Source organism: Heteronotia binoei, chromosome 6, assembly GCF_032191835.1.
Source record: "Heteronotia binoei isolate CCM8104 ecotype False Entrance Well chromosome 6, APGP_CSIRO_Hbin_v1, whole genome shotgun sequence".
Lineage (NCBI taxonomy): Eukaryota > Metazoa > Chordata > Lepidosauria > Squamata > Gekkonidae > Heteronotia > Heteronotia binoei.
Genome location: NC_083228.1, coordinates 81,707,969 through 81,735,509, shown reverse-complemented (window position 1 = coordinate 81,735,509; position 27,541 = coordinate 81,707,969). Strand labels below are relative to the sequence as shown.

At 38.5% G+C, this 27,541-nt stretch overlaps 1 protein-coding gene across 1 annotated transcript in view; it reads right to left on the bottom strand.

Moving 5' to 3' along the window:
• WDR33 (WD repeat domain 33) overlaps positions 1 to 27,541 on the bottom strand; it is a 97,424-nt gene that overhangs the window by 58,465 nt on the left and 11,418 nt on the right. Inside the window, exons 3-8 of the mRNA XM_060241938.1 lie at positions 19,352 to 19,573; positions 18,268 to 18,336; positions 17,718 to 17,822; positions 17,331 to 17,426; positions 16,001 to 16,152; positions 14,213 to 14,310 (exon numbers count right to left, since the gene is read on the bottom strand). Of these exons, the coding sequence (XP_060097921.1) occupies positions 14,213 to 14,310; positions 16,001 to 16,152; positions 17,331 to 17,426; positions 17,718 to 17,822; positions 18,268 to 18,336; positions 19,352 to 19,573 (742 nt within the window). The remainder of the gene's footprint in view (positions 1 to 14,212; positions 14,311 to 16,000; positions 16,153 to 17,330; positions 17,427 to 17,717; positions 17,823 to 18,267; positions 18,337 to 19,351; positions 19,574 to 27,541) is intronic.

Here is a 27,541-nt window from a genome sequence, read left to right as displayed (position 1 = left end):
ATCCCCTCTGGATTGTACCTTCTGCTCAAACAGCACCATCTTTGATATAACCACAAGTGCAATGAACAACAATCCCCACGGCTTTGGTAGATATATACATCATTAAACCAGTTTAAACTTTTAGGAAGGATATGCTCTGAACTTCTTCTTAAGAGTGGGTATACAGAATGCCATCACAAATGTGCATTTCATCACTGAAATGTCAATTCTACACAAGATTCCTTTAAATTCAGGTATAAGGACCTCAATCCCATGAAAATCCTGTACCTACAACTGCAGTTAGTAGTGTAGTAGTCATCAAGTATAAGAATGATACCAAATTACTCAGAATGATGAAAACCATGGCAGATTTCAAAGAGCTCCAGGAGGTGTGTAAAGTGACTAGCGCAAGTGGCTTTAAAAGATGATTAGACAGTTTCTTCAAAGATAACTCAATCAATGGCTATTAGCCATGATGACTAAGGGGAACCTTCGCCTTTAGAGGCATATCAGCATAAGGAAGCAACATCAGGGGAAGCTCCTAATCTCTATATCAGGGGTGGCCAACGGTAGCTCTCCAGATGTTTTTTGCCTACAACTTCCATCAGCCCTAGCCATTGGCCATGCTGGCTGGGGCTGATGGGAGTTGAGAGAGCTACCGTTGGCCGCCTCTGCTCTATGTCATTTCTCATCAAGGAAAGCAGCCATCTGGGAAGGTGTGTGGCTCAGTGGCTGAGTATCTGTTTTGCACACAGAAGGCCCCAGGTTCAATCTCCAGCATCTCATTAGGATCAGTTAGTGATATGAAAGACATCAGCCTGAGACCCTGGAGAGCAACTGCAAGTCTGAGAAGCTTGTCTGGGTTTCCAGTGCTAGTATTTCCTATATGCACATCCCTTCTCAATTCAGTCAGACATGCTGCAAGGATTCCATCAAACTATGGTGCAAAGACATCTACTTTTCCTGAATGTAGATTTAGGAACTGCATGAGTCAAACTTACTTAGGCCAGAAACATTATTCTTGCTTTACTATTAAATCAATCTAGATTTATGACAAGAGGTATACTATGGAATACATTATGTGCAGTTCTGGTCACCCATGTCCAGAAGAGCTGGAAAAATTACAGAACACAGCATCCAAGTATAAGTTACAGAACCTTATTGGTTGGTGTAAAGTGGATGTCTTATGGACTCAAGATAGCTTGTAATCCATGGGAAAAGAATCAGGGGAAATAATGGCTCTTTGCTTGAGTTAACTGAGATACACAAAGATAACACTGGTGCAACACATATGGTTGCAGGGCAACTATAAGGTTAACTGAATATAATTCCATGATCCATCATTAGTGTCAAAAGCATTTAGCACAACTAGTCTAGTAAAAGACACAGTGAAGCACATGTAAGGACTTCAGATTTTCTGCTGGGGATGAATATCTTGTTTGCTATGCATTAGATGACAAGATATAATTCTTCAGGCAGAGAGAACATTGTAATCAAGTTTGTATTTAATTTCATTCCAATCTTATAAACAAATGGTTCCAAATAGCAATTAGGTTTCTATGCCCTGCATGACCCCCAGCTCCTCCCTGATAAACTCTCAACTGCCCACTATTTAACCTTTTATTTTCCTAGAAAACTTCTAACTCCTTGAAAATCAAATGTTTAAAAATTACTAATTCCATATTGTCTTTATTACAATTTCAGAATAAAGTCCATAGATTCTGCATATCCACACTTACTTTATCTGCATACATAGAAGTTGAGTTTCTTTGAAAATGTAGTAGAGCTCAGCCTTCCTTTGTGCAAAACTTTTGACTGTATCCGTATTTTAATAACTATCATGCATTAATGGTTTTCGAATGTCGTGTCTTTAAAGATCTTTTCCCATCCTTTCAGGTTTGTAAAGGACAACCGGTCCGTGGAGTAAGGCAGAGGCACCGCACCCTGTTCAGGACCTGTTCGGGTGGCCGAAAGAGGCAGCACGGCCTCGCTCCAAAGGGAGGCAGCCTCGGAGTGAGGTAGAGCATCCCCGCTGCCCCTTTTGCCGGCCCAGGATTTGGGTGGACGAAAAAGACAGCATGGTCTTGCTCCGAGGCTGTCTCCCCTTGCAAGGAAAAGCAGCCCCACCATTCCTTCTACTGGCCTGGAACCCAGGGAGACAAAAGAGGCAGCGTGGCCTCGCTCCAAAGCTTCCTCCCCTGCAGAGTGAGGCCACACTGCCTCTTTCATCCACCTCGATCCCAGGCTGGCAAAAACACCAGCATCACCCCTCCCTCCATTGGTCCATGCAAAAATTGTCTTCCATGAAACCAGTCCCTGGTGCCAAAGGGGTTGGGAGCCACTGGTACAGGACATCCAACATGTTGCTGAACATGTTGGCATATTCTAGGGCATACAAGTGGTCCATATAGGCCAACTAGTGAGCCCCCTGCCATGAGTCTTCTGTAGTTGCGCATTGGAAAGATAGTGGAAGATGCTTCTGAGGGACACTTGTGTGTAGTTACTGATAATCTAATTGAATAATTTCCAGAAATTCTTCAAGGAACTCCAAGACTACCTCAAACAGTCCAGAAACCACTGTTCTATACAACTGCCACACTATATGATTATTCACAGTACTACTTTCAATATCAGCACATTGCAGATCTAAGGCCAAATATAATCACTTCCCTTGGACCACTCCTTTTGGCATTTATCCCCATGGACAACTATTTTATGCTATGGTTTTCCTTGGCCTGATGCCTCAACACACAACTGTCTGCAAGCCTTCCAACTTTTTCTGTCATCGTTCCCATTTCCCATTATTCTTCAGGCCCGCTGCCATTTCTTCTCCACAAACCTATTCAAGATAGTGTGTTGCAATATCAGAGCAGTTCAGACAATGGCCTTCCATATGCTGTTAAGTCTGACCACCACAATCTTTGGTCTATATTTAGTTAAACTGTCTTTCTTCTTTTTAAAGATATATGGAACTTTCAAAATTAAGAAAAATGCACATTGGCTTAGAATTTATTTTAATGGCAAAATTTTTTGGTTTCCTTGTTAAAGAGCTTGATTTTTTTTTTTAATTTTTCTTTTGACATAATTACCATTTCCACAGGACATTGGCCTTTCCTGCATAATCTGCCTCAACTCTACTGCCTATAGTTGAGAGAAATATGCCTCCCCCCCAATATTGTTTCTGCATCCACCATAGGCAGACACTTATTAGCTGCCGTCAGAAATTATGTACTGAAATATTTATTGGATTAATTAAATGGTTGATATTTCATTATGTGTTGTGAGCCGCCCAGAGTCCACTTGCAGAATAGGGTGGATCACAAATAAACAAACAAATAAATATTCTGCAAGTACAGCAGGAATTGGCCTTATCTCTTTTCTTTTGACCAAAAACAAATAATTCAACAAGACAAACATTTTGCAAAGAGTTTTAGCTCCTATATCGGTAGTCTAGTAGTAGCATAAAATAATTCTTTTGGTCTGAGAAAATAATTTCAAGGTTTTAAAATACAGCTTATTTAACATAGATTATATCAGCAGTTATGGCATGTCATCTTTCTAGGAATCGAATAGTAGGACAATTGGTTAAAGTTTCAAAAATGCCTCAGATCAATTTAGTAAATGAAAACAAAACCTTATTTTTAATTAGTACTTTTTGAAAAACTGATTCATATGGAAAATCAAATTAGAATGAACAATATGACACATGAGGGCATCATTTAAAACAAAACCAGGATATTTTCTTTTTCACATGCAAACTAATTGATTAAAGGCTATAAAATTAATCAAATAAGATTTCTTTGATGTGAACATTTGTATCATCTTATCAAAGAAATCTTACACCTTCATATTTAATTATCTAAATATACATTTCAAATGATTTTTCTTTATATACTTTTTATCAATCGCATGTTCTTTACCATTGGTCTAACAACAAATGGAATACTAAAAATAGTTCTTAAGCCAGAATTTAAAATAAATTAATTTATATGCACGCAATACAGTCCAGTGATTTTTAAATGTTCTTGAACTGGACTATTTTGATTCACTTGTGCTTTGACAACCATTATGTTTTCTTATATGAAATGTAAAGACATGTGAAAGGTTTCCAAATCATCTGCTCAATTCTGTCTACATTCAAAAGTAACTGTACTGGGGAAACACTATTAAGAAACAGATAGCTTTTATAACGGAACAACATTTTTTTTAGGAATATGAATTTACTGAAGCAATTCTAGCTTCCAATGAATTTTGAACAAACTACTTTTCTTCAGGGGAAATAGTTAACAAATACATTTTAAAAAAAATACTTTCAAATTCTCAATAGAAATGTCATAGAGGATAATTGTGGGTAACTATTCTTTATCGCACCAGAATGTCCCAAATGGAATTCTACTTTGCCCTCTTCTCTACTCGATATGTATATGAGGTTACTAAGTAAGACCATGCAGGGACATGGTATGTGATGGAATTAGTATGTTGATAATACAATGGTCTCACTCTCCTCTCCTTTCATTTGGCCTAGGTCCAATCATCTCTGCACTCTTCCAGTGTCTGGCTGTGGCCTTAAACTGAGACATGATAATGAACAGCAACCTTGCAGGCTGGATTGGCATTAGGACTCCTCTTGTGGATGAGATCCGGACCCCTTCCGCAATTCAGACTCAATTTAATTATATTCCTGGGTTCCATGAGTGCAGTGGTTATGATCTTCCAACTTATTTGATGAAAAAGCTATGGCATATACAATATGAAAACTTAAATACTAATTTATTTCTAAATACTAACTTATTCCTTCATAACTTCAAGACTAAAAAAATTAATGCACTAAATATGGGGTTGCTTTAACGGCTCTTCAGAGATATCAGCTGGTACAGAATGCTAGTCAGACTTCTGAAGAGGTAGGTTGAACTGACATGACACCAGTGCTCGCACTGTCTGCACTGGCTTCAAATTATCTTCTAAGCGTAATTCAGAGTAGGAATTAGTACAGATAATTGCCCTGGTCCCAACAGATCTAAGACCACCACTACATCTAAATTTCACCATGTCCTAAGTATATAATCTAGACATCAAATCAAGTGTGCAAGGGAACACAGAGAAGCACTCTTAGTGGCTCTGTCCCAATTAAGGAATTTTCTTCCAAGGAGACTAACTAAAACCCATGACTAAACATCTTCCAGAATCTGTGCAAAACATGTCCAACTGAATTTTAGGAGTGAAGAATAAAGACAGTGTAGAGAATAATAAAAACAAACAAACATACACCTGAGGAAGCAGAGGGGAACTATGAAAAATGAATCTTGCCAATATAAGCCCCAACATCCCAGTCCTTTGCTCACATGTTATTCCCAAGCAGTAAGAATGTTTGTGAACATTCAAGGATAGCATAGCACTGCAGAGGAGGAAGTGATGAAGGAGTTTATAGGCAAACGATAGTTCAAAACTTCATTCAGAGATCAATTACCATGATAAATGTCTTTACCAACACCCATCCTGGAGACTAAAGGAACAGAAGAGACACCCAAATCAGTAGCTGGATCTTTTATGCCATTTACTGTAGCTTCTTTAAGATTCTCCATGGACATACCACCAGGCAGGGGGGCTACAGAGAAGGAGGAATTAAATGATATTGCTCCCACGTTACTTTTCTGCTGGTAGATGAAATGCAGTGGAGTAAATATTCCATTGGCTTAACAGTGAGGTGGGGGCAATTTCACCTGATTCTTCTCCCTTACTTTAATTTCTGAAAGCCATTTTTTAAAGAAGAGCAGTCAGAAAGAAGGAGAAAGCAAAGAAGATCTACCTTGTGAGTATCTCTGTTTCCAAAACCATAGGATCCAAACCTATGGATAGCAGAGTGCTAAAATATGACATGATCCTGTAATGCGTTATCTGCAGATTCTATGTTTTACAGCAAGTGCAGAGAAACTCATGATATAGCTATTTTGTACTGAACTACAGTATATGTTTGGAAGAAGCTTCGTCCTTTCCCATACATTGTGAAGATACCTGTACAGTGATTAAGTATAACAAAGAAACAATTTCCTCTGGCACTTCTTGTTGATCTCATATCTCTACAGATACAAAGAGGAAGTCATTATTTTAAACAGCTTTAAAAATCTGTTTCATCAACTTGTTAGATATATTAAGTGCTGTACTTTAAATGTGCAGGAGTAAATCACTGGACCAAAATGCACCAGCTACAGAAAGCATCCAACTTTGGTTTTGTGTCAGTTATAAGGGACTGCCGTTACTGTGCCAATTCAATTATGAATCCATCAGTATTTGAGTAGAACAAGTAAAATGTCCATCCCTTCCACAAATCAGTTATCAGTGGCATATGAAATTTGAAGATATATCTTGGCAAGAAGATGGATTAGCATATGATAAACTGAAAAAGTTCTCGGGGTGCAGTACTCCTATGTCTGCAGTTCTATTAATTAGAACAGCTTTGTGATTATGAAAGCATAGGGAAAATAGTACTCACATTGATACCAGTTTTTCCAAATGTTCATATATGGAGAACTAATCTGGGGTGTCAAACATGTGGCCTTGGGGGCCAAATCAGGCCCCTGGAGGGCTTCTATCTGGCCCCTGAGCAACTGGCCGTTGTTTGCTTCCTTCTCCCTCTCTTTTTTCCTTCTGCATCACAGCTTGCTTTGCCAGGCTTTCTCAATCGCATAACAGCTACAGAGCAAAACCTCTATTTTAGAACCTTTGGGGAGGAAGGAAGAGAGAGCTTGCTCTGCCAAGCTCTCAATCACACAGCAGACCTACTGAGCCAAGTCTCTCTTCCTTCTATTGGCTGAGGCTTCTCCCCCTCCTGGTCCTCTGGGGCAGGAACGAGCCAGAGCTTCCTTTTCCCAGTTCCCTGGATCCCATAGGAAAGATACAAAGAAAGTACCTTTAAGACCAATGAGTGCTAATGTTTTAAGCATGTTTATTTTAAGTTTTTTTTTAAATCCCTGTGTTTGTCTGTGTCCTTTATAAAGTTTGTATCTCTGCTATTTGCCATTACATTTTATGACACGTCGTCCAGCCTGACAAGGTCTGATTTGTGTCAGATCTGGCCCTCATAACAAGTGAGATCGTCACCCCTTAGATTTCTAATTTAAGCTATCCTCGGTGTTTAGAGTAATTATCAATTATCTTATGGGACAGTTTTGTATCTTTGGTTTTTGTACATCCAGAATAATTTGAATGAGAAATTTCATCAACCTCGGAGGCAGGAACAACTGCCAGTTCACATATCTATCCTAAACCATTCTGGCATTTCCTGTCAACAAATGAACCTTCTTCTCACAGTGGTAAGTGTTCCTTCATTCCTGGGAATGAAGCAGTACTTCAGGTTGTAAGCCTGAGTGTTTAGAAGAGGATACAGACCCTATTTAAAAGGTCCCAAAGAAAGTATGGGTGAGTTCACACACACCACAACTGGATTTGTACTGTGTAAGAACAGCAAAATCCACTTACAAATAGTCGCCATGTGAAAGCACCCTGTCTTCCATTCTGCAATTTCCCTACCAGAAACAAGAACTACTTGTAAAGTACAGTCCTGATTCAGCAGTCACATTGTTCTCTCATCAGTGGGTTTGAATGCTCAGAACAATGCAACATAGGATACAATTGGCTACTTCATCTTTCAAATGCAGGCTATAATAACGTACCAAATCTATTTGGAAAACAAACAGAAATGTTAAAAAAAAAAATCAAGTTTATTTCATATCAGTAAAAGGGCAAACTGGATACAGAGTACTGAGCTGGGAGATGACTCCTTGAACACCAGTCAGAAAATTACAAACTTAAGATTGCTTGGCATCTTTTTGTATCAGAGGAAGATTGCTTTTAACTGCCTCTACATCCTCCAGTTAACTGCCACTGCCAACTTGCTACAAGTTGCGCATAATGCTCAATGCTCACCATCTACTCTGGAACACACAGAGAACAAAGATGAGGGGATTTTCTCCTCAAATTCAAACTAGTGGATCACAGAATATATCTCACAGTCAACATGAAGTTTTCAAAACTATTCCCCATTCGAAACAATTTCACTGTACAGCATTTCAGACACCACTAAAAGCAAAAAAAAAAGTTGCTAGGTTACATATTTAAACCAGTGTCTCAGAATTCATATCAGCTGCTAACAGGATGAGACTAAGGACTAATAATTCAAGGCTTACCATATTTCCCCCCCCCCTTCCCCCAGTTGTCTGGGTAAATATCATAGAAGGCACATGAAAGCAGAATCACTGTATACCCCAATATCTTGTACAATTTTTGATTCAAATTCTGTTAGCTTCAAATTTAGACTTTGCGAAAATATTTTTCAGGTCCAACATAAAGTCCAGCTCCGTATTGCTTACTCTGAAAACAGGCTCCCCATTCAGAGAAACATCTTTCCCAACACCTGTTATCCAAGTTCCTTTAACTGAAGATATCATGATTTAAACCTGGGACCTCCTGCATGTAAAGGAATTTTTTTTAGCTTCAAGAAACATATCCCACATCAGCTTATTTACATTCATTTACCAGTGAATGTTGCAGGAGATTCTGAGTAATAATGCACAAACTCAATTCATGCAAGGTGCTGGCAAGACTTAGGAAGCCATACTTCATGTGAAGCACATGACAGGCCTGTAATAGATAAGCTAACTTTCATGGAAGTTTCTATACCACTACTGAGCTTTTAATTGAGGAACACCAACATTTTTAGTGTATAATTTGAAAATCTTAAATCAACAGCAGTAAGGGATTCCTATTACAGGGATGCAATTTTGTGGAAGAGATCTTTGCATCCTTCCCTTTGTCCCCTCATAGCAAACGGTATATGACACAGAACATACGGTTGCACTGAGAAGGGGGCATTGGTGTAATCCCCTATCCATATGTTTGTTTAAACTCCTACACAGGATGAGGCATATTTCTGCAGATTTCCCACTCTGTTCCATAAGAAAGAGGACAGCAGAAAATATCTCTTATTTAAGCTCTGCTCCAGTCATGAAAGTCTGGATCCAATCCAGTTTTCGATCTCCAAACAAAGTAAAGAAATTTGTTACATGAAGAAACCTGCCAACATCCCTGGCCTTTTATATAGTATTTGCACCATTTACTTGAGGTATATTGCCACAGAAATTCACTCCTCTTATAAGCAAAATTAAATTTAATTGATTTTTCTAAGCTGTCTTTATAATATTAATAGTTCTTCAAAGCTGAGGTGAAAAAAGTTCTAGGATAATTTTTAACAGGAATACTGGAGAATTCTATATTCTACAAGGGGCGGTATATGTGTTATTTTTTGCCATCAAGTCACAGCTGACTTATGGCAACCCTATAGGCTTTTCAAGGCAAGAGAGGTTCAGAGGTGCCTTGCCAATGCCTGCCTCCATGTCATGACCCCAGTATTCCTTGCAGCCAAGTACTTGCCAGGGACAACCCTGCTTAACGTCTAAGGTCTGATGAGACTGAGCTAGGCTGGGCTATTCAAGTCAGGTGTGGGAGGTGAGGGGGTGAGTGAGGATGTATCACTAGAAAAATAGCTTGAAGGGAAAAGGAGAAACACGATTTTTTAAAAAAATAAAATATCTCAGTTCGACAAAAACAGGAATATATTAATTTGAAGCATTAATTTCATAAACAGGTATTATCCTTGAGGAAGCCAGGATGACCAAAACTTTCTGACCTCATTCAACATTATAACTTTCAGTTTTATTTTGTTCTTGTTTCCATGCACCTTAACTTCCCATTCTTCAACTTTATGTTCAACTCATAACATTCTAGTACATGTCCTACAGAACAGAAGTTATAACAAAGGAACATATTCCTTCAAAGGGTGCTCCTTCTAACCGGTGTAACCTTGGGCTAAATCTTAAGATTATTCACTTGCAGGTATCCATTTCTTTAGCTCTGAAGTGCAGGCAAACCAGATCCATAAAGGAACCTTGAACTAGATGCTGGGAATTTCATGCAAGTAGTACTGGGTAGAATCCTATGGATTACATCAGAGAGCTGTAACATACATCTTTTATGTTAACAGATTCAATTGGAGGTGTTTTTGTTGTTTTTCATTCAACGACCTCAAGTAATATTTATATTCTGAACAGAACAGATATAGGCATCAAGAAATTATTTTAATATAACTACCAATTATGATAAAACCTTGTATTGTAAATTCTGTAACGCAGAATGGTGGATTTCAATGGCTTAAGCATTGGCTAAAACAGTTAGAAAAGAGGTCTGTGACAGAACATCGCTACTGCTCACATAATAAAATGTATGTCTGTTGAGTTCTCCCTCCCATTAAGGTCTGATCTACATTTAATTAAACCTTTACTTCTAACACTTGTACCTTTCAAGGTGTTGGGATGATGGAAGATTGTGTTTGAAGGCAGTTAATTAAATCTCACAAACATTCCTAAACAGTATTTAAAGGACTGAATTCTCAGAATTAAGACCTTTATCAAAATCTGAAATTCCCAGCAACAAGAGAAAAGTAGAAAAATGAAGTGTGTATGTGTGTCACAAGATGTCATAGTCCCGCTGTACGCTGCATTGGTCAGGCCGCACCTGGAGTATTGTGTGCAGTTCTGGAGGCCTCAATTCAAAAAGGATGTGGACATAATGGAGCAGGTGCAGAGGAGAACAAGGATGATCAGGGGCCCGGACACCAAGCCCTATGAGGAAAGGCTCATTGACTTGGGAATGTTCAGTCTGGAGAAGAGGAGGTTGAGAGAGGGACATGATTGCTCTCTTTAAGTAACTGAAGGGCTGTAACTTCAAGGAGGGCAGGGTGCTGTTCTTGTTGGCAGCAGAGAATAGGACTTGCAATAGTGTATTTAAATTAAGGGTTGAAAGGTACCAGCTGGATATCAGGGAAAACTTTTTAACAGTAAGAGTTGTTCAATGGTGGAATCAGCTATCGAGGGAGGTGGTGAGCTCCCCCTCACTGGCAGTCTTTAAGCAGCAGCTGGACAAACACTTGTCAGGAATGCTCTAGGCTGATCCTGCATTCAGCTGGGGTTGAACTAGATGACATGTATGGTCCCTTCCAACTCTATGATTCTCTCTCTCTCTGTGTTAATCAGTACGTCAAACCATGAATACCAAAGAATTCTAAGGTTGCAATACCTAGGCATCCGCAATTCTAATTAACACAGTAGTTCTGTCCCACTGAAACATGAACAGACTGCAACAAATCCAGGTTGTTTTACCAGAAGTTTTTCCCCATAAGCAAAAGGTTTTCGATGCGGTCTAACATGATTTAATGGATCTTAAGCCAAATGACATAAATAACTTTTAAGAGTAAGAAAAACAGAAATAGCTGCATGTAATAGAAAATGAAGTGTCCAACCCTACAGCTGAATGCCACTAACATTCTACTTACAAACAAGGGTACCGGTCTAACTCCTCCCCTCAGCCTATTTGGCTTTCCAGCCCTCAGGATTACCACAAGGGGAGGGGGTCACTGAGTGCCCACTGGCAAGCAAGGATTGTTTCTGTCAGTGAACCTTTAATATGATCCAATTCTTAATCTCTTCAGTGAGTACAAATACATCAGATCAAGCCTTTAGAGATCATTTGTAATCCAGTTTATAATAGAATACAGCCTCAAAAAAAAGTGTGTGTGTGTATTAATCACTGCATAGCACTGCACTGTGCGGGGGGGGGGGGAGCTGGACTAGATGACCCTGGAGGTCCCTTCCAACTCTATGATTCAAATGTCAGTTAGTTAAGAAACCCATTTGTATAATCCCTTTGTATACTGCCCTAAAGTTTTCAAGTATGAAAACAAGTGCTTCATAGAACTATAACTGAGTAGGACAAGCATATATCCTCAACTTACTCTGTTTACTCCAAATGAAGGCAGTGCAAGTGTGGTATGTAGACAGAAAACCATAGCTGAGCGCCTGGATTTCAACAGAATGAAGTTAGAGTCCAGTGACACCTTTAAGACCAATGAAGTTTTATTCAAGGTATGAGCTTACAAGTGTACACACACTTCTTTGGATATAATGAAATGGGAAAAAATGTTCAAACTTATATACAGAGGCTGAACAGCAAATTAGCATATGATGAAGATATTTTAAGATATGCAGAAACAAAACAGGAACAACAAGTGTATAGGGTCAACAGCAGTATGGATTTAATTAAGGGGGAACACCAGTTAGAGCAATAAATAGGTCAAGATAGGAGAGAAATGTGTAAAAGAGTCCTTTCTAAATGTGGGAAGTTAACTGAGACTCCTTTGTGATGCCCCATTTATCTCCTCTCAAGCGTGACGATAATAAACAGCATTTTTTTCTTTTGTTGCGGTGGGGTGTTATGTTGTTCTATATACCGATATATTGTTCTTTGAATGTGTCATGTCAGAAAAATCTATCACATTACAAACACTATTCCAATATATTATTCCAAAAAAAGAAAGGCATAAAAATTTATAGTCCTTTTGGGTGAGAATAAGTTTAGCATATGTGATAAGAAACCAATATCCCTGTTAAGTTCGTGTGTGTGTGTGCTTATTCTGAGTGTTGCAATAACTTGCAGTTTCCTTTCCATCGTGTTACACTAATTTGCTGTTCAGCCTGTCTAAGTTTGAACCATTTTATTCCATTTCATTATATCTGAAGGAAGTGTGTGCACACCAGGGCTTTTTTTGTACCAGGAACTCCTTTGCATATTAGGTTACACCCCCAATGTAGCCAATCCTCCAAGAGCTAACAGGGCTCTTCTTACAGGACAAACTGTAAGCTCTTTGAGAATTGCTTACATCAGGAGTGTGTGGCCTAATATGCAAAGTAATTCCTGCTACAAAAAAAGCCCTGGCACACCCAAAAACTCATACCTTGAATAAAATTTTGTTGGTCTTAAACGTGTCACTGGACTCAAACTTTGTTCTTCTGCTTCAGACCAACATGGCTACCCACCTGGATTTCAACAGGTGTGTCTGTGAAACATTTTCCAGACTTAACTTAAACATGTTGAGGGGCTGCAGGAGTAACATTGCTTGAAAATGGTTTCTATTACCCAAATAAATGTGGGAAGTAATTTCAGGAAGCCTAAGCAATACCATTTTTAACTTTGCAGTTAAGCTATTTGGTGCATGTTGCAACAAGAATCAAACCCAAAACCCAAAACCAGAGTTTTTTTCAGAACCTTCTGTATTTACAAAAGTCAAATCAGGCCACAGAAGATAGGCTGGGAGCTCTATTTCAAATATACTTTTCAATGCAAACTAATTCAATGCTAACATTCATGTGATATTATGAAAATGAGAACAGTGCTTCTAAAACCCTCCTTCTATTTTATATATCTGAAAGCCTAAAAAGATGTTCTAAGAACCATACCTATAGGAGATGTATTGTGCCAAGTTGTCAGAAGTAGTCCAAGGAAGGGTTAGAATTGTGGACATGTGAACCAGTTTGTCTGTTTGCAGGGGACTTAAAGACTGGTATTTACCAGAGGCATGATCCTGCAACCCTGCACTGAGAGATGCTGGCAGAACCAGCACCAGCCCAGGACGTCCTCCTGGCTCATTACCTATTTTAGGTTAGTCTGAGGCCCTGCTGGGTTGCCTGTTCTTGTTTAAAAGAATATGTATCTTTTACTTTGTAAAGCCACTTTGCATCCTCAGTCTGGGAAAAAAGTGGGATAAAAGCAGATATTAATGGAAGATATTATCCCTAAACTTGTATAGTGATTCCACAGATTGGAAAATCAAGGTATTCCAAGTATGCTGTGTTTACGTGGTTACTAGTACTTACTTGTTGAAAAGTTATAATTTCTATAAGAACAGCTGTAGGGAAAACCATATACAAGTTCCTTAGGTGAAGGGCTGGACAAAATGTAGTAGACAGGTAACGTATGATCTGACATACAAATGGCTTTAACATACATTTTATGGGGGAAAGCCCATTTTGTTTGAGTGTTTCTACCCCAACTTGTTGCAACCATCATATGCTGGAATGAGAATGTGAGATTAGGCATTTGGCTTTCCTTCCTACACAGATGTTTGTAACTCCAAGGAGCAGGGAAATCATAGTACACTGCTCCAATACTGTAAGTAATCTAAACAGGTAAACTCTAACCACCAACAGAATTCTGAAATCTTTGTGATACAGTTGCTTGAAGAATTAAGGCCAGAATGCCAAAGTGGAGAACTGTTTGTTTAACTTGGATTGTTACAAAGAATTTTCCCTTTCTGACATATCTCAACCAGTTCTTTTTGTACACATACCTCGAAGAATTCTCTCCTCATGGCAACGTAGAAAGTCCCAGATTCTAACAGTGCCGTCATCAGAGCATGTAGCAAATTTATTATCCGTGGGTGAGAAACTGTTACATGAAGACACACAGCAGGGGAAAGAAGTCAGCATTTAACAGGTTATCTAAACTTCTCAGATAGGGCAAAATTTAACTTAAGTGCTAATAAACTGATGAAGGCACCTGAATACATCCTGCCAGAGAAGTCATACCTTGTCCCAAGATGTTCACATTCCCAGTCAATTTGAATAATGGAATTCTCCTAAGTACTTATTTCTGAATTTTGTTCTCCAATCAAATGGAGAAAGCTTCAGCAAAATTTCCTGTTAGCCCTGTTCCACCTATTGTGCGAACAATTACTCCTTTTTCTGCAATATCAGTACAAATGTGAAATTGACAAGAGGAAGACTTTTTTTTTGAAAGAGGTGTGGAAATAACAGTCCCAGGAAAGTCCATAATAGATCCTTCTTCATCCACAGACTTCTTGTAATAAGGGAAGCAAAAACTGGTTGGGAAAATAGGGAACTGCTAAAAGTAGTAGTTTATTTTAAAAAATCACCAATAGCCTATGTATCCAAAAAAAAAAAAAAGATCATGAGAGAAGATTTGCCATTCCCATGAAATACAAGCACCATTAGAGAGGCTTCAGAAGTTGTGAAGCTCCTCATAAAATTTGGAGGAATGACATGGCAGCAGCTCTATTATGCTTTGATTGGACGTTCTCCAGTTATGGATGGGCAGCCACTTCCTTTCTGATGCAGTGAAGAACCAAGGAAGTTTCTTTTCAGCTGTAGTCCCCCTGAAACTCCTGGATCTTTATATATGACAAGAACTTAGTTTGGAGAAATCCAGCACACAGTTACAATACTGTAAAACTTTATAACCAGTAAAACACTCCTTGAAAGAGTTTGTGAGGAAAATCTTAAATTGTGAGAGAAAATGGCAAACTGAATGGAAAATGCATTTGTGGTAGTGAATCTTCTTTCCCAACAGGCAGGACCAAAAACTGAGGAACGGCTGCTGTAGGTTTAATTTGGTTCTGCAACTTCTCTTCAGGCACACTTTAATCAAGTAAGTTTCCTCTATTTACATCCTTTGCCAAAAGACTATAAACATTCTTCACATACATCTTAGCAAGGGAGTATCTCTGCATTTTTATATTTACAATTGCACAATTGGAGACTCAATACTGAACCATGAAGACGTCCTAAAGTTATCTCATCAGATTCTGTAACTGAAGAACCCATTCAACATTAAGCGTGACTTCTGGATGTGGAAATCTGTGTGGGGCCTTCAGGCTACTGGACTTCTTGGCCTTCCCAAGCCAAGCAGTTCTTCACTTTATTTAGTTTTTTTATGTTGTGAGAACTATGCAGCTGTTTTATTTCTGGATTATATTTTATTCAATTATATTATTAAATACTGAATTCTTTATTTGGAATGAAATTGTCATCTTACACAGTATAAAAAAGAATAACTAATACACATTGCAGCCATATATAAAAGATACCAATACCAGTGCAAAATGTGGCAGACAAATACATCTCTAACATATTGCAGAGGCAGATACTGGGATAACACTATTTCAGAGAAATGCCAGCAAATCCATGAAATCGTGGAAACAAAAGAAAATATGTTTATACGATGCAGGACATTTCCCAGAATCTGACAGCACCCATGCATGCCTGCATCCAGAATACACTTATAGAACAGTCTAATCATGGAAATAGGAACTACATAAAATGGTATATTGTGTATAAACCTGGCCTCTCTAATCGCCTCCTTATGTGCCTGGAACATCTTGACGTTGTTCATGTTGGACTGCCAGTACTTCACATATCCCCCATGGTCTGCTGTCAACATCCACATATCATTGTGTGACCAAGTCATAGCCCTTACTGGGCTGTCATGAGCCTGCAGAGTCAGAAAAAAACAGGATTTCTAGTTAACAAGTTCAAATCAGTCATGTACAGTTAACCTACTAAAACTAAAAACTCTGAACAGCATAATATTGCCTCCAAGGATTTCCATCATTAGTCCTTTAGGATGGCTTTCGATCTTCTTGATTAACAACGGTCTACCATAAATTGATGAACCTAGGTCTTTCCCCACACTCTCGTCTACATATAGGTTTGGACCATGCAAAAGCCATCATCAGAGAGAGGGTGCTTGATACTGAATGGCAACAAGATCTCAGTGAAGTGCCAAATTTTCTGGCACCAGATAATTCTAAATTCATTGTAGCACCAGCAGCGTATCTCTCATCCCTGGAATCCTGTTCATCGTAGAGCCTTTTCCCTAGCTAGATGGCATGCACTCCCCTCTGCAGTTTTAGAGCGAAGATATAGAAAGATCCCAACAAATGCGAGGGTCTGCCCTTGTGTTGCAGGGGTCATCGAAACTGTTGAACATGTTCTCCTCTCATGCCAATTTTACCAGGAGATATGAGCAAGGTTAATTAGTCCCTTAATAAGTAGATTTCAGGGCCATTCCAGTCTTTCTAATTTTGAGGTCACTAGGAAGTTTCTAATGGGAGTGAAACCACAGAATACAGATCCTTGCGCAAGGTTCTTTTCAAGTGCATCTAACGTTCGCAAAGATATATTAAGTTCTGAAGTCAAATTTTGATTGCTATTTTATATACCCTATTTCTTACTGTTATCTTACGCAATATTTGAATATTTTGAAAGTATTTTAGCTTTGTTTTTTAGTTTTTGTAAATTGTGCTGGTTGTTGACCATGTTAAAATCGAACAAAGAACGAACAGCATGATAGGAACATTTAAAAAAATGCTAAACACTGTATATTCACGTATACTTTTGACAGGGACTATTATCAAATTATATTACTTATCCATGAATTAGAGATTTGTCTACAAATACAATTTTATGAATGTCAATAGTTCTGCAAGTAGAACTGTTATGGCATGCACCAGATTAAGTGAACAGCCCAAAATCTCAATAGCCAAATTTAAAAGAGGAAAATATCTTGAAGATACTTATAGTTTTCAATATTGCTGTCAATTTTTTGTGGTCAGAAAGCAGACAACATTAAAACACCTATTAATTATACAGGTTTCTATCTATACTTACTTGTAATATTGTTTCAAAGTTAAAAGTAAGCCCATTCCATAAGGTGAACTCTCCACTAGAAGCTCCAGTGACCAAACGCCTCCCTTCAGGAGTCCACTGCAAGAGCAAACGTGCATTAATAATCTTTCAGAGCATAATTTGCTACCGTACTACAACTGAATACAGGAATGAACAAAAAGTAGTTGCCATACAGCTGAACTGTAGTTAACTGTACGCAAACACACCTGCCCAACATATGCTGGTCTTTTCTTTTGGCCAATAACCTCCCAGTGCTTTGAGCACTATGAGATTTATATTCTGCCCATTGTGCACAATCCTTTGCACTATCACTGGGTCACAAAGTTACTGAGATATTCAATACCATGTAAATTATAACACCATACTTACCCTAACAACGAACACTGGACATTTTACTTTATTGGTAGACGTCCTGACAAATTTTGTTGTTACAGCATTCATAGGATTATTCAACATTCCTATGGGTGGAACCAGCTGGAAGGGGAAAAAAGTACTTTTATTCCTGCATTTAATAAATTGATTTGCAAGACTTTGCTCCCACTGGAGCAAGACAATCAAGACTAATTTTGTGGAGACACTGCATAGTATTCTTGGGATCTCAAGCACACAAAACATTATCCAAATTCTAAATATTCTATACTAGGGCTTGGATCCAATGACTCTGTTTCAGTACTTCATTTCACCTAGGGGTGTCTCATAAGTGATTAACATAAATATCAACATCTCCCAATAAATCATCAGCCGCCCTGAGCCCGCTTCGGCGGGGGAGGGGGGGATATAAAAATAAAGTTGTTGTTATTATTATTATTATTATTATTATTATAAATGGAGAAATGCAGTTTATTCTGAATTTTTCAGTCTGTTAGGAAGAATGCTTTATTGTCCATGAACATCAAGAGGACAAAAAATGTGTACTCACATCATTATAATATCCTGCATCAGGTTGAATTGCCCGCATATCCCGTTGGTCTCTTTGCCATACTCTATTCTGAAAAGAAAAAAAAAACCTGATTAATACTAATCAGTTATACAATCCTAGATACTTTTGAACAAAAAACAAATGTACCTACGCTGTTACTCAACTCAATATTTCATTTTCCAAATAAACAGAAAAGCAGGGAAGGATCATCTGGTAGTTTTTTTACTTTCAAGTAGCTCTAAGCTGAAGCACAGTGCCCTCAGAGACCCATTAATCCTTTCCTCATCAAACTAACCAACTACTCTGATGTAGGCTCTGAGTAAATGAAGCTCCAACTAAAAAACTAGAGCCTTCAGGAAATAATAGTTAAATCCTGATCTATCCTATCAGTCTTTCTTATCCAACTGGTATGTGAAGAAAACTGGTCTTAGCCTTTCACTGGTAAGACAAAGAAAAATATCACCCCCGGCTTCAAGCTGCCTGAGGTGAAAAGGGCTGGTGCTTTGATCCTGTGCTACTATTACATTAAGCAAGAAGTTGCCCCTCCCCCTTTCCATGGTACTTTTTCTGTGAAATATAGATGTACAAGAGTGTGTCACACATGGCTCTCACTCAGTAGTACAATCCCTTACTTTTCCCACAGTCAGTTACCTGTATTACTTGTACAAGCTAGGCTTTTTCCACCTCAGAACTGAAAAATACCTTAACAGCATTTAGTTAGATACCCATAAGCTAGAAGCACAGGCTTATTTGGCCTCAAAGTTTATCTAAAATCTAACATCAAGCAACACTTCTCAAAGCTCTAATGAGCTGCATGTATTTTTTAACCAGTAACATTTTAGACAGACAAGACAAAACACAAATACTTATGTACACTTCTGGATTCTAAACTAAGTATAGATCCAGGTGGGTAGCCATGTTGGTTTGAAGCAGCAGAACAAGTTTGAATCCAGTAGCACAGATACAAAGATCTGAGGAAGTGTGCATGCAAATGAAAGCTCATACCTTGAATAACTTTGTTGGTCTTAAAGGTGCCACTGGACTCAAACTTTGTTTTAATTCAGTATAGAGATTACAAACATACCTCCAAATATTTGATTACAGAAGGATTATAATCTATAGTTTTTCGATTCACAGCTTTTCTCATGCGTTTCCCATCAAAGGTAAGTTGCTGCATTGCCTGTTGCTGGGCAAAATCAGGCCTTTTATAGAATAGTTGCCGAGGTGCCTGGTGCTGAAACCTTGGCATATGGAAAAACCGTGGTGGTGAGCCAATCTCTGTGGCCATGGTGACCTTCTTTGAAAGCTCTAGAAAAAATGACAGCAAAAGCAAAAAAGTCAGAAATGCTGAACAAAGAAAATCTGTACAGTACGTATAAATAAGGCAATATTCAAAAGTTTGCTTCTTTGTCTCAGAACAATATGTCTACCATCTTTTAGAATTTCTAAAAAACCATTTTTCTTCCTTGCTTCAAGTCTCCACTAACATGCTGTGATTAGCTGGCAACTGGCTTCTAATGCTGTTGACATCTATATCATCCTCACTATCAACTGATCAGGATCCCGCCCCCCCAATCCTTCTACTATACCTTTCCTCCCTCCTCTCGCTTGTTATGCACTGGTCTGAATGCATCTACATAAACACCCTGCCTCCATGTCTCCTCCAAACTTTAAAAATTACAAACCAATGTTACATTTAGGGTTGTACATTCAGATCCACTTAAGCTGAAAATATACCCCCAAAATACCTTGGGGGGGGCATATATACCTATTTTGGATATATTTTAGCATCACAAATGTATCAAGGTTTTCTCAAGAAAACAGGGGGGGGGGGGAGAGATCCTGAGAAAATCCCAGAGAAATCAGTTGCAAGAGAAGTCAGCCAGGATCAGCTGTGCCTGCAGGCAGCAGACCTCTCCCTGGAGGCATAGCTTCTGGTGGGCAATTTCCCCGCCTTTTCCGGTCTATTGAACCTGAAAAATTCAGGATTTCTGAAAAATCCTGGATCTGAAAACTGCACCGGTATGGGATCTGGGAATTTTTGGGAAATGGGATTTTTTTTTTAGTTCAATGCACCCAAACCGAAAAAAAGAGAATTTTCCCCACACCCCTAGTTACACTTGTCTCAACAATTCAACTATTTCAAGTGTCCAAACTCCAGCTTTCCCTTCAGTACTGCACAGCTATGATAGCAGTTATCAGTAGCATTGAAAGCAAAATTATGTACTTTACCACTACGGAAACAATATGAAAATGGGACAACTCTACAGTTGCTTGTTTTTATTGGAACATATAAAATGGAGACGAGAACAATGTAATGCTTTGGCCTGCTGCAGAGAAAGGCAGAGTATAAATGAAAATAAATACATGAATTTAAGCGAACAACCTGCTGTGCTTATTGATTAATAAACCAACCTATTACATTTGCATCCTTTCCTTTCACAAAGAACTCATGGTGGTATATACAAGGTTTTTACCTCGATTTTACCTTCACAGTTGGGATGAAAGAGTGTGAAATATGACTGGCCCAAGATCATAAAGCAACTGGGAAATCTGAATACACCTCCACTCACAGGCCCATGTCCTAAACCAACCACCTAAGAAGCTGTTAGCATTTATGGATTTCACTATATTTCACTAAGAATTGTTTATAGTAGAGATGAGAAGCCCCAGAAAACACACACACATAAAAGTGGAGCGAACACCACAGTTCCCCCCGGAAAAACAATTTTTCATATTTCTAACTGAAAAACTGGGGAGCACTTTATTTGTCCTTTTGGAATGAGTAAAAATGCTTTTTAAAACCAAGTTATGGTAACTCAGACTATGTCTCATGGAGATTCTCACATACTCTTTTTCAATTTTCCAAATTTTATTATAGCAGTATTGAATTACATACAGAAATTATAGTGGCATACCCAAACAAAAACAAAGGCAGTAGGTAATAAAGGCATATGTGATACAGTAATTTATCTGCCAACTAAATTACCTATGAGGAAAGGCTAAAGGAGCTGGGTATGCTTACTCTGGAGAAGAAATGACAGAGGTGATTTGATAACCATTTTCAAGTACTTAAAGGGCTGTCATATAGAGGATGGTGTAGTGTTGTTTTCTGTTGCCCCAGAAGGTCAGACCAGAACCAACTGGTTGAAATTAAATCACGAGTTTTCAGCAAAACGTTAGGAAGAACTTCCTGACAGAGCATTTCCTCGGTGTAATATGCTTTCTACGGAGGTGGCAGGCTCTCCTCCTTCGGACATTTTTAAACAGAGGTATTAAACAGATAGGCATTTGATTGCAATGCTGATTCTGTGAATTTAGGGGGAAGTATTTATGAATTTCTTCATTGTGCAGAGGGCTGGACTAGATTACCCTGGAGGTCTTTTCTAATTCCATGATTTGATTCTATGATTAGGGACATGGAACCAGGGGTCATTTTGTAGAAAAGTAGGTGGTGGAACTCATCCAGGGATTGTTATGCAGCTGCACATACTATTCAATGGACAAGGAGGTGAACTCTCAGAAGGAGGAGGAGGAACTCTCAGAAAGGCTCAGAAGCTGTGTCCAACTGAATCCGAGGCCTGCACGGAACTATGCTATCTTTGAGAGAAGGAAACTTAATATTTTGAAGTATTTTATAGGTAATTCAGACTAAGCATTACCCTTAGAAAAGCACACATGCAATTGAAATAAAAAGTGGACATTGAAATTAAAAATGTGCAGGGAACTTGTTAACTTATAAAGGTCTCAACAGTCAACAGGTCAGAGGGTGCTTTAAAGGTTATTTATGACAGTTGGTATTAGATGGTAGGAGATCCTGATCTGCCATATATTGTAGCAGAGGAGTCCAGGTAAGGACAAGTTTAAACTTTGTGGGAGCCAGTATGGACTTGATATAAGTCCCCATGCTCCTTAATTGTAGGTACCAGATTGTAGGTAGAGTGAGTTTTCCCACAAGGTTGCAAAAAAAAAGTTTCTCTCTTACTTTGCTGTGTTTTACCAAGTCCAAAAGACATGTGAGGCCAGCCAAGGTCTAGTCTGCAAAATCATAAGGGTCCATACCTGGAGCAAACCAGTTCTAATGTGTATCAGTGGAGAGAGGTGATACACCAGGAGCCAACAGCTTTCTCCAGCAGTCCCAGATTTTCATCATAGCAGTTAGAAAGCAGTTTTTAAAAAGATTTTAGGACATTACAGAAGAGGCAGCCAGAATATCTCATGGAAAGTTACTGAGGTGATGTAAGATTGCTCAATAGTCATCAATCTTGGAAGAGAATCCATGTGTTGCATCCATAAAATATTGGAGACAATAGAAGCGTGGAAATAAGCCTATAAGAGTGGTAGGTCCAGCCCTCCTAAAGAAAGAGGTCTGTACAACAGATTGTGGTTCAGTCTACACTTTTAAAAAGCCCAAATGAAAGAGGACAGGGTGAGCTGCCATTTTACAAGGTATTTTTCCTGTACAGGAATAGGGAAGGCTTGAAAGAGGTGGAGAAATTGAGGAAATAAAGCTTTTAATAATATGTAACCAATCTGTTAAGGATAACTGTGAAGAATTCCAGTCCTGAAATTGTAATTGGACATATTTATACAGTCAATGAAAATTGCAGGCTAGCAGATTGTTCAAATCCACAGGAATATGGACTTCCAGGCGTCTCCACAAAGTAACCGACCATTTGAAAGGGAAATTTTGTTGTAACACAGAACTTATTTCAGGAGTAAGGTGAATTGGGTATATTTCTGATTCTGACAGCTGTATCCGAAAACCTGAGATGCATCCAAATTTAGAAAGTGTGCCATGATGGCAGATATGATCTCACCAGGTCAAAAACATGTAGTCATGTCATCCACAAACAGGTTTACTTTATGCTCCACACCGCAAGTGGAGATGCCTGTAAAGTCATTTTGTCTATTAAGATCCTCAGCCAATGGCTCAATAGCGAGTGCAAATAAGTGGCTAAAGGAGGCAGCCTTGCTTGATGCCCCGAGAAGGACGAAAAGTAGAGGAGTTGTGGCCACTGACTCGGACATAAAGAGATAATAATGTTCTCTGAAAGTTATTACCAAAGTCCAATGTTTTAACAAGTGAGAGCATGTAGGTGGTTTCCAGAGAGTCAAAGGCTTTTTCAAAGTCAAGTGTCGGAATAAGAGAATCTTCTGAACTTCTGCCATGGTTTGTGACATTAAGAGTGCAACAAATATCACCTGTGATTTTTCAATGTGGAATAAAACCAGTCTGGTCTATGTATACTCATGTATAATTTATTTGAGCCTATTAGCCAGAATGGAGGTAAAAATCTTTGCATCATTGCTAAGAAGGGTTATTGGGTGATATGAGGCAGGATCTAAAGTACCGTTGTTTTACTTGGGGATGAATACAATATAGGAATCTAACCAAGAAGGACATAAATGTCCAGACTGAAGGGTATCATTACAAACTGAGAGAAGATGATATGCCAATAAAGGAGAAAAGGTTTTATAAAACTCTGAAAATACTCTATCAATTCCTGGTGCTTTTTTTTTTACTCTGTGAAAGCTCCAGATTTTCCAGGAGTTTCCCCTCAGCTAGTAATTTGGTGTAAACTTTCTCTGTGTTTGTGTTTCACCTCCAAAAGTGCACCTCTACATAACATCCCTTCCATGATTCTGTTTCTCTTTTCTCAGGCATAATGTTGACAAAAAATCATAAATCCCCTTATACCAAATTCATTGCATCCCAGCGCATTGACGAAAAGGTTCCGGGGGAAAAATGTTCTTTTTTAAACATCTGGTTGTCCAATCCCAGTTTTTCTCTTACCAATTGTTGTAATAAAACATTTTTATCCATCATCCAGTGCCTGCCTGTATATTCATCTGGGGAAAGAGTAGCTGGCAATCCAACCACGTGTGGTCCATCAGATGTCTAGGACCAATGCTTGCAGAGAAAAGAGATTAAACCAAGGTCTAAGACATCAATAAGTCCTGGTAAATCTATTGTGCCTAGTAGAAAAATAAGTCCCATTCTTCAGGATGCAAAGCTCTCCAAATGTCATGCAACCAGTGTTCCCTCTAAACTGAGTTAGCGTGAACTAGCTCACAGATTTTTAGCCTCCAGCTCACACATTTTTGTCTTAGCTCAGGAAAAATGGCCCCAGAGCACACTAATTTATGCAGTAGCTCACAACTGTAATGCCAGTAGATCACAAAGTAGAATTTTTGCTCACAAGACTCTGCAGCTTAGAGGGAACATTGCATGCAACTGATATTTAGTAAATAATTTAAGACAGTTTAGTGGCTGAATGAATCAAATGAGGCTGATGAGATAATTAAAAGTTAAGGTCACCTCCAGCAGTAAGATCTCCCTCCTGAAAGGCCTGCAGTTGAAAAAATAATCAAAGAAGGGTATTTGGTCCTGATGTGGGGCATACAAGGAGGCCAAGGTAACTTTACACCTATCCCATGTGCTTGTAATAAAAAGAAAGTATCCTCTGGGATCCACCACTGATCCTTCCTGCACAAAGTTTATATTTTTAGATAGCAAGATTCTACACCCCTGGCTTTGGAGGAGTAAGGGGCTTGGAACTGTGTTGGAAATAGTAGTGTCTTGAAGACTCGACAGGTGACAGAAAGGAGGTGCATTTCTTGGCGGAATAATATGTCAGGGCAGAATTTTTTGAGATGTTTTAACACTTTTTTTAACTTTACCAAATTTAAAATTCCTAATGTTAACAGAATGTACTTCAATATTCCCTACCATTGTGATATCTAACAGAGTTACCTTATGTTTAAGTCACAAAAATAGTAGACTTAAGCAGAAAGTTAGCAAAAGAACAATTTTTAAAGGATTAGAGACTGGCAGTAATTATTAAAGTTGTATAACCTTGAATTAGAATTATCTTGAACTACTAAATCAAAGTGCAATTACTTAAGCAGAATGCAATTAATTAGAATTACTTAAAAATATCAAAACAAAGTACAAGAGATTGGCAGTATTATTGAAACTGTATAATCTTGGGCTAGAATAACCTTAAAATACCAAATCAAAATGGAGTTAAATAAGCGGAATGCAATTAATTAACATTACTTTAAAATACCACATCAGAAGGCAATTAATTAAGCAGTTGAATAGTATGTATCAATCACTTAGGAATCCTGAATAATGTTGTGAAATACACAAAGAGGAATGTGCTAAGGCTACAATAGGTAATAAAAAGTGTCATTCTTGTTTTTGTTTCCCCTTTTTATTATTCCCCCCTTCGTTTAAAATAGAATTAATATTTCCATCAAGTAGTGCAACCAATTTACAATGTATTATATGTCCCAATGAATTACAGTAACAAAAAACAGTAGTTGATCAGTTAAAATTCCCCCCTCCAAAACACCTAAAATATGGCAATTGATTTCAATACGGTGAAATGCCACAGTCAAGTAAATACAATGAAAAGGAAACAGAACAGTCCAATGTATTATGTGCAATAAAACTTAGCTAATAAGATAACTTATATGCTATGAACTACAGAAATTGTAAGGGCAGTAAGGGAACAACAGCGATAGCCTCTCTCCTATAACCACTGTCACTTTCTAGGTGATCTCCAAGTACAGCCTCTAAAATACATGAACAATAAGATGATGATTTTGAATTTATATCCTGCCCTATACTATGAATCTCAGAGCAGTCTCCTTTACCTTCCCCCCATACACACAACAGACACCCTGTGAGGTAGGAGGGGCTGAGAGAGCTCTTACAGCAGCTGTCCTTTCAAGGAAAACTCCTACATAAGCTATGGCTGACCCAAGGCCATTCCAGCAACTGCAAGTAGAGGAGTGGGGAATCAAACCCGGTTCTCCCAGATAAGAGTCTGCACGCTTAACCACTACACCAACTGGCTCAAGTTCTTTCCCCTCCTTCCTCCCTAATAAACCACTGAACACTAAAGGCTATGAAATTACGAATGTTTAACTTATCTATATAGTCACAGCAAAAACCTGTAAGAATGCACTGGGCAATATTGTTAAACTATACAGCAGATCACAAGGCAGATCAGGGGAACCGCACGTCAGTTTCTAATTTAGGAAAGGTGTTACATGCTGCCATCTTGGTCGTCCTCCCAGGGGATTATGGGAATTGTATTTTTCTTTTTTGCGAGTGTCAGAATAGTTCTGAATCATCTGAGATTTTGAGGGCTTGCAGAAGATCAACTAGAATCTTTATTCATGGCTTGGAAGGTAGCTCCATAATAGTAGACTTGCAGCTTCCTGAGGGCAGGCATTTATAGCTAATGTTGGCTTGTTGGAGATGTGCTGTAACATGCTTCAAGGCCCTTCGAATATGGAGGGCTTCCTGGGGACCATCTGGAAAGCCTAGTATTTCTAAGTCCTTATATAAAATTTGCCAGGAGGCTTGCTCTAGTATTTTTTGTTTCAGTCATCTGTCCTTGAATTGCACTAATAAGCCTCTGGGCCCTCTCCTCCTTTGATTATTTGGATGACCAATCCTGTAAGCATATAAAATGGCCAAAATTGCTTTGTGTTCAAGACTCAAGGACACAGAAAGCCATTGTGAAAGAAAGCATACAATATTTGAAGAATCTTCCATTTCCTCAGGGAGACCTCTAAATTTCAAATTCAATTGCTTGCTCTGAGCTTCTAAAATGGTTAATCAACACCAGGTCTGCTCTTCAATCAGTTGTAAGTTTTTCACATCTTCCTTCATCATCATCCCCATATTGAAAGTAGTCTCTGCTGTTTGTGAGGTCTGTGTTAGAAAGACTTATATTCCTTCTAGTTGGTCTACTGGCTAAATTATTTGAAGCATTTGGTCTCTGATACTCAGTTCCATTTTTTCAAATAAAGATGGTAGATCTTGTTTACTCGGCACAGACTCTAATAGTTGTGTGATGGATGCTTCATCTGCCATTATTGTCTTCTCTGTACCCGAGTCATCTACAATTAGTACAGAATACTAGCCTTCAAGTCAGATCTTGGTTCCTTCAAAGAGAAAAAAGCTAGTGGAGTTTTTGGAGCCAGTTTTCATAAAGCAGTAGTTGCCTCGTTGTTGCACATATTTCAAAGAGTTATGAAGTAGTTCTTACTGATATTTTAGCACAGGAGGGAGCAGTGTTGAGGAGCCAAGAAATTATGTGACCACCATAAGTTCTGTCACCTCATTCCCTTACAGAAAATACTCCATGACTTTTTTGATAGTGATAATTCCCGTATATATTATATAAACAACATGTTGAAATGGTCATTATGATTGCATGCCAGGAGATGGATAGCAGGAGTACCATTCTGG